The sequence below is a fragment of the Budorcas taxicolor genome, chromosome 1, assembly GCF_023091745.1.
Source record: "Budorcas taxicolor isolate Tak-1 chromosome 1, Takin1.1, whole genome shotgun sequence".
NCBI lineage: Eukaryota > Metazoa > Chordata > Mammalia > Artiodactyla > Bovidae > Budorcas > Budorcas taxicolor.
The window spans coordinates 139,780,181-139,795,148 of NC_068910.1; the positions used below are offsets into that span (position 1 = coordinate 139,780,181).

Here is a 14,968-nt window from a genome sequence, read left to right on the forward strand (position 1 = left end):
TGAGATAAGCACAAGTAGCAGTTAGTTTTACAAAAGGAAAAAGAACCTCTCTATACTAATTATTTACTTTGCTTCAATTATATTCAATTACACATTATCTATTGAGAAGGTCTAGGATTTTATCACCTTGGCTCAAAACCTGCCTGTCTCCATTACACATTAGATTTATTGTCATTCTGAACATAATTTTTATAACCTCAAAGCTTCTTCTGAATGTATATGACTGCCCCAGTCTTTGTTAAAAGCTTTCAGCTCAGTGATATCCGACTCTTTGTGACCCCATGGACTACAGCACACCCAGGTTCCCTATCCATCACCAATTCCTGGTGCTTACTGAAACTCATGTCCGTCAAGTCGGTGATGCCATCCAACCATTTCACCCTCTGCTACCCCTTTCTCCTCCTGCCTTCAATCTTTTCCAGCATCAGGGTCTGTTCCAAAAAGTCAGTTCTTTGCATCAGGTGGCCAAAGTAATGAAGGTTCAGCTTCAGCATCAGTCCTTCCAATGAATATTCAGGACTGATTTCCCTTAGGATGGACTTGTTGGATCTCCTTGCAGTCCAAAGGACTCTCAAGAGTCTTCTCCAACACCACAGTTCAAAACCATCAATTCTTCAGTGCTCAGCTTTCTTTACAGTACAACTCTCATATCCATAGATGACTACTGGAAAAACCATAGCCTTGACTAGACGGACCTTTGTTGGCAAAGTAATGTCTCTGCTTTTTAATATACTGTCTGGGTTGGTCATAACTTTTCTTCCAAGGAGTAAACGTCTTTTAATTTCATGGCTGCAATCACCATCTGCAGTGATTTTGGAGCCCAAGAAAAGAAAGTCTGTCACTGTTTCCATTGTTTCCCCATCTGTTCGCCATGAAGTGATGTGGCCAGATGCCATGATCTTCATTTTCTGAATGTTGAGCTTTAAGCCAACTTTTTCACTCTCCTCTTTCACTTTCATCAAGAGGCTCTTTAGTTCTTTTTCATTTTCTGCCATAAGTGTGGTGTCATCTGCATATCTGAGCTATTGATATTTCCCCAGGCAATCTTGATTCCATCTTGTGATTCATCCAGTCCAGCATTGCTCATGATGTACTCTGCATCGAAGTTAAATAAGCAGGGTGACAATATACAGCCTTGATGTACCCCTTTTCCTATTTGAAACCAGTCTGTTGTTCCATGTCCAGTTCTAACTGTTGCTTCCTGACCTGCATACAGATTTCTCAAGAGGCAGGTCAGGTGGTCTGGTATTCCCATCTCGTTCAGAATTTTCCACACTTTATTGTGATCTACACAGTCAAAGGCTTTGATGTAGTCAATAAAGCAGAAGTAGATGTTTTTCTGGAACTCTCTTGCTTTTTCAATGATCCAATGGATGTTGGCAATTTGATCTTTGGTTCCTCTGCCTTTTCTAAATCCAGCTTGAACATCTGGGAATTCATGATTCATGTACTTTTGAAGTCTAGCTGGAAAATTTTGAGTATTACTTTGCTAGCATGTGACATGAGTGCAGTTGTGCAGTAGTTTCAACATTCTTTGGCATTGCCTTTCTTTGGGATTGGAATGAAAACTGAAGCTGAAGTTAAAGGCTTTCAGTGATTTTTAAAAATACATGTATGTGTTATTTGTTTTAGTTATAGTGGAAACAATCTGTGTAGGATAAAGCTTAATTTATGGTATAAGGTCCTGGATGCTGGAACAAATATAATCATCTATGAAAAAAACAGAGCTTCCCAGGTGACTCAGATGGTAAAGAATCTGCCTGCAATGCAGGAGACCCCTGTTCAATTCCTGGGTCAGGAAGATGCATGGGAGAAGGGATAGACTTACCCACTTCAATATTTTTGGGCTTCTCTGTTGGCTCAGATGTTAAAGAATCCACCTGCAATACCGGAGACCTGCGTTTGATCTCTGAGTCAGGAAGATCCCCTGGAGAAGAGAATGGCTACCATCTCCAGCATTCTTGCCTGGAGAATTCCATGGACAGAGGAGGCTGGCAGGCTGCAGTGCATGGGGTTTTCAGGAGTCTGACATGACTGAGCGACTAAGCGCATACACACACATGACAAAACACAGAACTAAATGTCTAGTTACATGATTGATTCTATTTTTCTTGCCATAAGAAAAAAATTAAGAATAATAGTGCATTGGAGTTTTTTTTTTAATTCTGTAGGTACATTACATCATGCTTTCAGAGCCATCATCTTATTTTCCTTAAAATAACTTACAGTTGAAAATATAAAATTCAAAGACGTTTAACCACTTACCTAAAGTCCCACAGCTAATATGTATGTGTCTGGAAGCAAAACCCCAATTTTCCTATTTCAAGTATAAGACTCTTGATTTCTCATTACACTAATAGTGTGGTAATCACAAGGATGTAAATTCTTTGATGCCCAACTTTATATTGAAATGAAAATTGTGAGCATATTGTAAAGGTTGCACTTAGAATGACTGCCCAGATTGGCTCAGTGTTCTTAAGGCTTTCCTCCCCATTTCTAGGAGATTGGCTCTGCCCCCACAGAAGTGCCTGCATGAAGCTTTTGCCATTTTTTTTTCCTCCTGAAATGTTCCCCTGCCCTGCCACCAGCCAGATATTATCACTGCCTCATTTCTGACTTTTGACTCTGAATCGCCTCTTTAAAATTTTAAATGGGATACTCCACTTGACTTTTTACATCTGATTATGACCTGGAGTGCTCTATCTGGGATCTCCATTTGCCAACTCAGAATGTTAAGGCTCAGCCTGTGCCACAGGCTTAATTACTGGCTCATGCCCTAGTATTTTAGTCCCTGTCCAACTGGACTTTTGCTTTTCTAGGAGCTGACTTTAAACAGTTGTGAAACTAAATGGAAACCTTGGAGTTCACTATTTATTAAATAAGAGTATGTATGAAAGACAACATTGTAACTCTACCAGGTGGGCATGGGTTTAATGATGGCTTGCCTCCAATCAACAGCTTGGTACCTAAAGCAGGCTTGGCAAAATAGGAAGGAAGCCTTGTGTGGCACTGGAAAAAAGTACTGAACTGGTAGCCAGAGTCCAGGTTCTAGCCCAGGGTCTGGATCTGCCCCTAATAGCCTACAACTCATAAAACAATTATTTCACCATCACGGGCTTCCATTACTTTGTTAAATAAAGGCAGCAAATTGAACTATCACTAAGCAGCTTTCTATCTCCAAATGTTCATATTTCTGTGAATTAAATAGGTATTACATGTATTTTAAGGTATATTTACACACAATTCCTTGCCTCCTATATTTCTCCTAATTCCTGTTATAAGGTCTGAGATCTTATACATAGAACTTATTCACTGAGTTTTAAGAGTCCCTTAGCATCTAGGGTTCATTAGTATTGAACAAAAGCTTTGCGATTATTTGGATATGTTTTTTAAAAGTAGAGCTAGTAAAATCTGTAGTGAACTTTTAGCTTTTTCTAACTCTTTATAACCTAGTACTGGAAGGAAGCCAGGACTTTTAATTTATCTTATAAATTTAATTTGAATCATTTTGATTCCCTCTTTTGACAATTGTTAAACTCTGTCCTAATAATACTGAGACAGAGTCATAAGAGAGCCCATTGTCCAGAGCACAGGACTATAACTTAGGATGTTTTGTGTTGCCAGACAAGGAATATACTATAGTTTCATTTTCCCCCTCACTTTCTCTAGTCACTTCATTACTCTGATTCTTTCTTTTTTATTTATGATTCTTTCTTTTTTTATTTTATTTTTTCTTTTTAAATTATTTATAATTCACCTACCTTAAAATGCATGTTTTTACACTATATTCTTCAATTTTTTTCCACAAAATTGTGCAGTCTAATCCCAGGATACTTTTTGTCTCTCCAAGGAAGCTGTCATTTCCCATTTACCCATCTCCTCAGCTTTTGGCAGCCACTAATCCATGTCTTGTCTCTGTATTTGCCTGTTCTGTGCATTTCATACACATTGGATCGTACAACATGTGACCTATTGTGTCTGGCTTAATGTTTTTGAGATTCATCTGTATTGTCACTTGAATCAGTACCCCATCCTTTTTAAAGGCCAATGGATATATCACATGTGTTTATCTGTTTATCCATTAATAGATGTCTGAATTGTTTCCACATTATGAATGATGCTCCTATGAATATTTGTATACAAGGTCACATACGGACATATATCTTCATTTCTCACAGGTACATACCTAGACGTAGAATTACTAGGTCATGTGGTAACTGGATGTGTAACCTTGTGTGGAACTACCAAACTGTTTCCCACAGCTGCTCCATTATTTACATTTTTACCAGCAAGGGATGAGGATTGTAGTTCTTCTAAATCCTCACCAATACTTTTCATTATGCATCTTTTTTGATATAGCCATCTTAGCAGATATGAAATGGCACCACATAGTCAATTCTTAAGCCACCAAGTTTACTTAGAACAGAGTATTCTGTGACATATTTTTATTATCAATATAATAATTTTTATTTAAATATTATTGTTATTTTAATATGTAAAACCACCTTTCCATTTCCCTTCTCATATTTTTTAGTCACATTTTTTGGGGGCCTATAATTTTTGAACCATTTAAAATGAACAGAGTCCTTTCAATGGTGTCTTTATCATTAGAGACCTTCATCTGTCCACATGGATGCATCACTGTAGCTCTTTGCAAAGGAATCTACGGGACTAGCCTGGAAGAATCACCTCCAAGGACATGGTTTTAACAGCTTTAGTCCTACATATTCCGTAGTAACTTAACCCCATATGGAACTGCATTAAATCACTGCCGTCTTTGATTGAAAGAGTTACAAGGAAGAGATTCCTCTAGCACTTAGTGAAGACAAACAGTGACCGTTGTGAATATGTTTGGCATGTAGAGTTCTTGTTTCCTTGAAGGACTGTTTACTTGTTTACTACTGAAGAAGATGCAGTCACATTTGCTTTTCTTCTGTTTCTCTTTGAAGGGGAGAAATTTCTTCTTTCCATGAAATGCATTTTGTTCAGTTGGCTTGTTAGAATTTGATTTTATTGTATTGATTGTAACATCTCATTGTAAGTCCCTGAACAAGACTCAGGTAGAAAAGGTGAACTTGAGTTTATGAAGCAATAAATGCAAGTTCTGGCATGGATGCAGTTATTTTGTTGTTGTTTAACTGTATATTAATCATATAACCTTTTGATGGTCACTTATCAAGTGATAGAGATGAGGCAGAGGACTGCTAAGGTTCCTTCTTGAACTAAATTGCTCATTCTGTGTTTCATTAGAGATCAGACAATGTAATAGTAATATTTTCCTGGGTATCTTTACCTGAAATCTTGATTAGTAAGTAAAAAAATGTTTCAAAGAAGTTAATCGGAATGTTACTGACATTAAGAAAACAGCTAGTGTACTAGTGACTTTATGTTACAAGCTTTGGCTGTTTAACAGATTCATGAATATATAGGGTTCTCCCTTTAAAATCATCTGCTCAAGCCTGCATGTGCTGGGGTTGTGTTATATTTTGATTTCCAGTGTTACATTTCATATGCTAAGGGCCACAAAATGCATAATAACTATTCTCTTAAATTTATAAACATTGTACTGAGGTCTAATTTTGGACTTGAGCACAATCTTGAATGATATTAGTTTAGCCCAAGGAATGATTCAAGCTTGGGCAGTTGTGTTCTGTGGAGTAAAAAGGTTGTTTAGAAAGAAAGTCTTGTTTCTTGATTTTGTATGATAAATCTTTATAACCAAATGCTAACAGAAATTGCACGCAATTATTTCTCATTTTTTTCTGAACAGAGGGCCTATATTTCAGTCTTATTGTTGGTATGTTATTAAAAGCTTTCTCTCTTTTGTATCTTCTTTTTTATCTTTCTGCAGGATGTTTTCACTCCAGAATGCAAATTTAAGGAATCTGTGTTTGAAAACTACTATGTGATCTATTCTTCCACACTGTACCGTCAGCAAGAATCAGGCCGAGCTTGGTTTTTGGGACTCAATAAGGAAGGTCAGATTATGAAGGGGAACAGAGTGAAGAAAACCAAGCCCTCATCACATTTTGTACCAAAACCTATTGAAGGTATGAGCCGAGCTTCTTTTCTTTAGATCCAGATCTGTGTGTTGATGCCAGTTCTGCTCTTTGTCCTTTCACTCAGGGGAGATTGTTTTTAATGCACCAGATCAGAACAAAGATTCAGAAAATACAATAGTACTACTTCCTATAAAAAAAAAAAAGTCTATTACAAATACTTGGCACTTAGAGAAAAACTGCTTCAATATAGAGGCTAGAATTTCTTGAAAGTAGAAAAATAGTAGCAGTGACCATTTGAAATATAATTTCTTTCTTTAATGAACTCAGTGATTTAATTTCTCAGGCTACACTCTTGAAAAACCAGTAATACTATTATAGTGCTCTCAAGTTTTATCAAGGCTTTTAGAAATATATTTGTATCCTAATTGCTACATTATTGTGAACAAATTTCACGATCTGATGTATTCAGTTTTCTTTGTATTTTTTCAAGAAAGAAAATATTCTGTTTACTGTGATAATAAATATTATAGTTTTTAAATTTTATCTTTCCCCACTGAGCCTATGCCTTCCCCTCTCTTGATCATATAATATGGTGCTCATCTATTTCAGTTGATGAGTGGACTAAGTAATTTAATGCTGAGGAAACACATTTTTGGCGACTTGTTCCCTAAGAAGGATAAACACATACCGTTGGGGTAACCGCACATGTACTATATTCAGTCAAGCTTTTTAATACAGACTGCAAAAGCAGGAGTGGTCTAGACATTTACCAACACAAACTCTTCTCTAGAAGTCACATTATAGTCACTTAAAACATTAGTTCATCTTCCTTGTCTGAAGAAATGAGAATTTGTTCGCAAATAGCAAATAGTGCATTGCTCTTCTGTGATTTAGCCAGGCTTGCTGTCCCATGTCTAGAAGGGACAGTGTAGGGACACAGTGCCTGCTATAGATTCCAAAAGACTGCAACTGTCAGCAAACACTTGGTAAATCAATACTATGTTCAAAGCACTGGGGGGAAATGTGACATTCAAAGCTTCTAGACCCCCTCCAGCCTCCCATCACACACTGTGCTTTTAACCACACAAAACAGAACTTTCTTCTGTTCTACGTTTTTTTTTTTTTTTTTTTAATGTTTCTAATATGTTTTTACTATTTGGGGCCTTATGTAGGTATTTTGCCCTTCTCTGTCACAAAATTCTATTCATGTGCCTGGGAAATGCCTATCAGACCTTGTAAAAAATTATTCAAGGAGTCAGTACTTCTATGAGGGCCTCCCTGACTTCCTTCAAGTAGAATTAAACACTCTGTTACCTTATTATTGTATCTTGTTCTATCTGCTAGAAATTATCATATTATATTAAATCTGTCTCTGTCTCTTCTTATCCATGATTAGATTACTTTGTTTACATTTTACTTCTTTTTCTTTATTAGAATGTAATTGCTTTACAATGTTGTGTTAGTTTCTGCTGTACAAGGAAGTGAATCAGTTCCCTCTTGCAACTCCCTTCTGTATCCACCCCCCCACCCCACCCCACTCACCCTTCCGGATCATCACAGAACATGGAGTTGAGCTCCCTTTGCTATATAGCAGCTTCCTGCTAGCTCTCTATTTTACACATGGAAGGCAATGGCACCCCACTCCAGTACTCTTGCCTGGAAAATCCCATGGACGGAGGAGCCTGGTAGGCTGCAGTCCATGAGGTCGCTAAGAGTTGGACACGACTGAGCGACTTCACTTTCACTTTTCACTTCCATGCATTGGAGAAGGAAATGGCAGCCCACTCCAGTATTCTTGCCTGGAGAATCCCAGGGACGGGGGGCCTGGGCTGCCGTCTATGGGGTCACACAGAGTCGGACACGACTGAAGCGACTTAGCAGCAGCAACAGCAGCGTATATATGTCAATCCTAATTTCCCAGTTGGTCCCTTCCCCTTCTCCTGTGTCCATATGTCCATTCTGTACACTTGCATCTCTGTTCCTGAAAATGGGTTCATCTGGACCATTGTTCTAGATTCCACGTATATACATTAATATACAATATTTGTTTTTCTCTTTCTGACTTCACTCTGTATGACAAACTCTAGGTCCATCTACATCTTTACAAATGGCCCAATTTTGTTCCTTTTTTATGGATGAGTAATATTCCATTGTATATATGTACCACATCTTTATCCATTCATCTATTGTTGGGCCTTTAGGTTGTTTCCATGTTTTGACTATTGTAAATAGTGACATAGTGAACAATGGGGTACATGCATCATTTTGAATTGTGGTTTTCCTAGGGTATATGCCCCACAGTGGGACTGCTGGGTCTTATGGCTTGCTCCTAGGAAGGAAAGCTATGACAAATCTAGACAGCATATTAAAAAACAGAGACATCACTTTGCTGAAAAAGGTCCATATAGTCAAAGTTATCATTTTTCCGGTAGTCATGTATGGATATGAGAGTTGGATCATAAAGAAGGCTAAGCACAGAAGAACTGATGCTTTCGAGCTGTGGTGTTGGAAAAGACTCTTGAGAGTCCCTTGGAGATCAAACCAGCCAATCCTAAAGGAATTAACCCTGAATATTCATTGGAAGGACTGATGCTAAAGCTGAAGCTCCTGTCCTTTGGACACCTGATGGAAAGAGCTGGTTCACTGGAAAAGACCCTAATACTGGGAAAGACTGAGATGGTTAAGTAGTATCACTGACTCAATGGAAATGAGTCTGAGCAAACTCCAGGAGATAGTAAGGATAGTGAAGCCTGATGTGCTGCAGTCTGTGGGGTTGCAGAGTCAGACAAGACTTAGTGACTGAACAGCAACAATAGTGGCAGTTCTGTTTTTAGCTTTTTAAGGAACGTCCATACTGTTTTCCACAATTGCTGTACAGATGTTTTATTTTTCTCATATACTCTGTATCTTGTACAACATCTGACATATTGTAGAGAGAAATTCAATAATTACTGTTAATTGGATAAGTGAACAAGTAAATGAATGGATGAATGCATAGATAGATACAAAACAGGGAAAAACTATATGCTCCAGAAAACTTTTCATATTTTTGGAGATACTAAGTATGTTTACTAAGGACAGTAATTTAATATAAAAATTGATGTATTACATGTTGCCAGAAATGATATTGAGATTTATAGAAAGAGCCAGCACTTCCACCAAAAGAAAGACGTTGGAAAGTTGTTCTTTTAACACATCGTCAAGGCTAGGACAGGTTCAGAACATTTGAGATAGGAGGTAGGGATTAGGCAGACAGAACCACTCCAGGTGCAGTATGAGTAAACTATTAAAACTATTGAACCATTTTTATTTGTACATTTAAGTTGATTTCTTGTTGTAATAAAAGCAGTGCATGCTCATTAACAATTTTGGAAAATTCATGAAAGCATAAAAGTAAAAAAGTCCATGTGTTTTATTTATTCCTTTTATAAATAATGCATTTCATACCCCGTCCCTCCTAAAATAAAATACCTGTAACCAACCCTCCTAATCATGACTTCTGTCTGCACTGTAGCTAGAGAAACCTTTTCTTGGGTGTGAATGACCATGTACAAATTTATAACAGAATGTATACTATCACCGTGTTCTGAGTTTGAGAGCTGCCTTAATTCTTCACATTTGCTGGATTTCAGTACAAATGTGGAAAAGACAACCAAAAAATGTTACAATCAGATTCAGTTGTGTACAACACAAAACCCATGTTCAGATCAGTGTAATTAAACAAAGTGTTATTGTCTCACAAGCCAAATGTACAAACCTGCTGTCCAGGACTGGTTCTATGGCTCTGCAATTGTTAGGGACCAGCCCCTTTCCCTTCATAGCTTCACCTTCCATCCTGTGTTTAGAAGATAGGCAGTGTTAATAAGGGGTTGCAAGAGCATCTATTCAGACAGATAGATGGACTTGATATTTAAACCCATTACCATGTACATTGCACGTCAACCTGTACTTACCCTCCCCTGGAATTTTAGACAACAGTGCAGGCTTCACCATTCCTAGTTTTGCCCTTTCAAAGCATTGTTCACACCACAGAAAAGTAGCTTCCCCAGATTTAAATTGTCTTGATGGTGACCTCCCCCTTTAGCTTCAAATATAGAAGCCAAATACTCTCTGACAAAGAACTAGAGACAGTCTCCTCCTCTTCTCCTCCTTCCTCCTGCAAAGAGCTCATTGCTCAGCTCCTGCAGGTGGTTGGATAGTCAGAATTGAATTTCTTCCTCCTGAAAAGAATGTGAGTGCTTTCTAAGAGTTAAGGTTCAAGAACTTAATCCTTGAGTGAGAAATATATTTCTAAAGTGAAATTAGTAAATATCAGTTAAAAGCCACTGCTATAGAAATACTAAATTTGAACTCAAAGAACATTTCCCAGTTTCTACCAATTTATTTTCTAGTGGGGAGATAAGACTAACACAACATGTACATACCTTTACTCACACACCTTTAGGACAGTTACAGTTATTCATTCTGCCTGTTAGAACCATTGCTTTAAACTAATAGAATCTGAATAAAGTTCCAGTAGTATAATGTAGATCATATTTTCCCAAGCATTAGTATCAGAACCACCTGTAGTGGTTTTAAAAGTACCAATTCTTAGGTCAAATCTCCCAAGTATTCAGATTTTATTGTCTAAGTAATTTTGATGGCAACTAGGTTTGAGATTTGGTGTTCTAAACTGACCTTGGTGTTTCTATGCTTACTTTGATCCTATCTGGCCATAGGAATTATTTAAATATATTCAAATTGTTATGATCTATATATTTTAAAAGTCTAATCTATTATGGCATCCGGTCCCATCACTTCATGGCAAATGGGAGAGAAAGTGGAAGCAGTGACAGATTTTATTTTCTTAGGCACCAAAATAACTGCAGATAGTGGCTGCAGCCATGAAGTTAAAAGATGTTTGCTCCTTGAAAGGAAGGCTATGACAAACCTAGACAGCTTATTAAAAAGCAGAGACATCACTTTGCCAACAGAGGTCTGTAGAGTCAAAGCTATGGTTTTTCCAGTAGTCATGTATGGATGTAAGAATTTGACTGTAAAGAAGGCTGAGTGCCAAAGAATTGATGTTTTCAAATTGTAGTGCTAGAGAAGACTCTTGAGAGTCCTTTGGACTGCAAAGAGATCAAATCAGTAAATCTTAAGGGAAATCAACCTGAATAGTCATTGGAAGGACTGATACTGAAGCTGAAGCTCCAATACTTTGGGCACCTGATGCGAAGAGCCAACTCATTGGAAAAGACCCTGATGCTGGGGAGGATTGAAGGAAAAAGGAGAAAGGGGTGGCAGAAGGTGAGATGGTTGGATGGCATCACCAACTCAATTTGAGCAAATTCTTTGACATAGTGGAATCACAAACAGTTGGACACAACTTAGAAACTAAACCACAACAAATCTAATATAGAGTAAATTCTCATTCTGACACCGTGGAATTAAATGTATTAAACATTTTACATGCTTTGCTTTCGTACTGCTCTTAGGATGGTTGTACATTAGTGCTAGGTTAAATTACTAAATGGACTTAATAGAGGTAATACCAAATATTATGCCAAATTGATCACTAAGAAATTAACTTGATAGTAATCAATTAGACTTCAGGCTATACTACAAAGCTACAGTCATTAAGACAGTATGGTACTGGCACAAAGACAGAAATATAGATCAGTGGAACAAAATCTAAACCCCAGAGATAAATCCACTCATCTATGGACACCTTATCTTTTACAAAGCAGGCAAAAATATACAATGGATTAAAGACAATCTCTTTAACAAGTGGTGCTGGGAAAACAGGTCAACCACTTGTAAAAGAATTAAACTAGAACACTTTCTAACACCATACATAAAAATAAACTCAAAATGGTTTAAAGATCTAAACGTAAGGCCAGAAACTATAAAACTCCTAGAGGAAAACATAGGCAAAACACTCTACAACATAAATCACAGCAGGATTCCCTATGACTCACCTTCCAGAGTAATGGAAATAAAAGCAAAAATAAACAAATGGGACCTAATTAAACTTAAAAGCTTTTGCACAACGAGGGAAACTATAAGCAAGTTTAAAAGATAGCCTTCAGAATGGGAGAAAATAATAGCAAACAAGGCAACTGACAAAGAATCTTAAAAATATACAAGCAACTCCTGCAGCTCAATTCCAGAAAAATAAACGACCTAATCAAAAAATGGGCCAAAGAACTAAACAGACATTTCTCCAAAGAAGACATACAGATGGCTAGCAAACACATGAAAAGATGCTCACATCACTCATTATCAGAGAAATGCAAATCAAAACCACAATGAGGTACCATCTCACACTGATCAGAATGGCTGCTATCCAAAAGTCTACAAGCAATAAATGCTGGAGAGGATGTGGAGAAAAGGGAACCCTCTTACACTGTTGGTGGAAATGCAAACTAGTACAGCCACTATGGAGAACAGTGTGGAGATTCCTTAAAAAACTGGAAATAGAACTGCCTTATGACCCAGCAGTCCCACTGCTGGGCATACACACCGAGGAAACCAGAATTGAAAGAGACACGTGTACCCCAATGTTCATTGCAGCACTGTTTATTAATAGCCAGGACATGGAAGCAACCTAAATGTCCATCAGCAGACGAATGGATAAGAAAACTGTAGTACATATACACAATGGAATATTACTCAGCCATTTAAAAGAATACATTTGAATCAGCTCTAATGAGGTGGATGAAACTGGACCCTATTATACAGAGTGAAGTAAGCCAGAAAGAAAAACACCAATACAGTATACTAACACATATATATGGAATTTAGAAAGATGGTAGCGATAACCCTACATGAGAGACAGCAAAAGAGACACAGATGTATAGAACAGTCTTTTGGACTCTGCGGGAGAGGGAGAGGGTGGGATGATCTGAGAGAATAGCATTGAAACATGTATATTACCATATGTGAAACAGATCGCCAACCAGGTCCGATGCATGAGACAGGTGCTCAGGGCCAGAGCACTGGGCTGACCCAGAGGAATGGGATGGGGAGGCAGGTGGGAGGGGGGTTCAGGAGGGGGGACACATTTACACTCATGGCTGATTCATGTCAATGTATGGCAAAACCACTACAATATTGTAAAGTAATTAGCCTCCAATTAAAATAAATAAATTTAAAAATTAGAAGAAAATAGACTTTGCCACTAATAAATCCAGATAAATGTCTTTAAAAAAATCTTACCAATGATTTACTAAGTAATTTTGAGAAAATAATTTATTACTTCAAAGTAAGTTATCTCTGGAAATGCAGCTGATTATAAATTCCATCTATTTCACTGAAATAGTATGAAGATTAGACACTGTAAGAAGGTTGGATTTCTCAAATCTGTCAGATCAATGCAAAGTGCCTTTTCCATTTTCCCTTGGAAATTGGACATTGTGTTACTGTGTTAGGTACTGGAGAAAGGCTGTCAGGCATGGTATTGAACAAAGTATTAAAGACAATGAAAATTGAATTTGGAGGGAAAATAATCTATTTAAAAACTATGTACTAAGACACCAAAGAAGTGAATAAACCAGGAGTCATGACTTTGTAAAGCTACTATTGAGAAGATGACTAATGGCAAATTATTTGATGTTTTTATTTCATTTAACTTGAAAGAAAACTAGATGACTTGTTTTTTCCAAAATTGTCTTTTGGCCCCAACAATACTAAAAGACAAAAAACAGAGATGTAGTAAAAATGTACCTTTTATGCTCCTGATAGTTTTCATTACAGAAAATATAATAGCAGCCTCTCTCTCTCTCTCTCTCTTTCCATCTTTTGACTGTGGGATCTCTGCCAGCCTGTGACAACTTATTCCCCCAAATCACTGTAACTCATTCAATGCAGCTTTTTCTCTGGTTTTGAATTTAATCTTCAATAAAGCCCTCCTACTCTCCGTGACACATTCTTCTTCCATCTCTCTCTCTCTCTCTCTCTCCCTCTCTCTCTCTCTCATGCACACAACTACTGCTTCTGATCTCTTTCTAAATGAAGGTACAGATCTTTTTGTTCATGATGTCTCCCAACTCTTTATAATAAATATTTACAGCACACTGGGTGCATCCCTTTGGCAATGCATTGCTTCTGAACCAGCACTTAAAGTTCTTCTACAGTTCCAAAGGGATTCTCTGTGACATTAATTAAGGTGTGAAATTGCTTCCTGTTAATTGCCCACACTCTTCCATGATCTGCTATTAAGACAATTAAGTTTCTTTAATGGTACATTAACTAACAGAGCAATCTAACCTTTCCACTTCTTGGAAATTACAGAGTGCCAAGGAAAATTTGATTAAATTGGTAGTAACAAAAAGATTAGTCATATTTCATTCCTCTTTGATGGAAACTGATATAACATGAGGGTTCTTTATCAAGTGTCATTTATGAGTTTTATTAGAAATTGGAATTATCTTGCCTCCATTTGGAAAACAGAATCCGTCAGCAACAATTACAGTTGCCTTTCTCTCAAGTTTCTCAACTCTTCAGTCCAGAGAAATACTGACTCTCAAAGATTTACACCTAGTTCTTCCATAATTATCAAAACTTTCAACTTTTTAATGATTTATAAGAATCCAGCAGTAATATAAAAGTAATAATCAGTAGCAGTTGTACTATATACTATGTGCAAAATTACTATTTGCTAAGTACAAATTTCAAAACATTTGAAAGATTTTTTGTTATTTTCAACATTCCTCCTAACAAGAGTATCGTTTGCTAGTCAGTGACACTTTGGGAGGAAACATTAAGATTAAGAATATTATCCCAATTTTAAACATCAGGAAACTGAGTTTAAGAGCAATTACATAGCTCACCCAGGTCCAAATAGCTGCTGCTGCTGCTGCTGCTGCTAAGTCGCTTCAGTCGTGTCTGACTCTGTGCAACCCCATAGATGGCAGCCCACCAGGCTCCCTTGTCCCTGGGATTCTCCAGGCAAGAACACTGGAGTGGGCTGCTATTTCCTTCTC

At 37.4% G+C, this 14,968-nt stretch overlaps 1 protein-coding gene across 2 annotated transcripts in view; it reads left to right on the plus strand.

The window, feature by feature from the left end:
* Positions 1-14,968, plus strand: part of FGF12 (fibroblast growth factor 12) — a 411,991-nt gene that overhangs the window by 383,581 nt on the left and 13,442 nt on the right. For both annotated transcript variants that reach the window (XM_052640903.1, XM_052640895.1), the window contains exon 4: positions 5,852-6,050. In XM_052640903.1, coding sequence (XP_052496863.1) covers positions 5,852-6,050 — 199 coding nt within the window. The remainder of the gene's footprint in view (positions 1-5,851; positions 6,051-14,968) is intronic.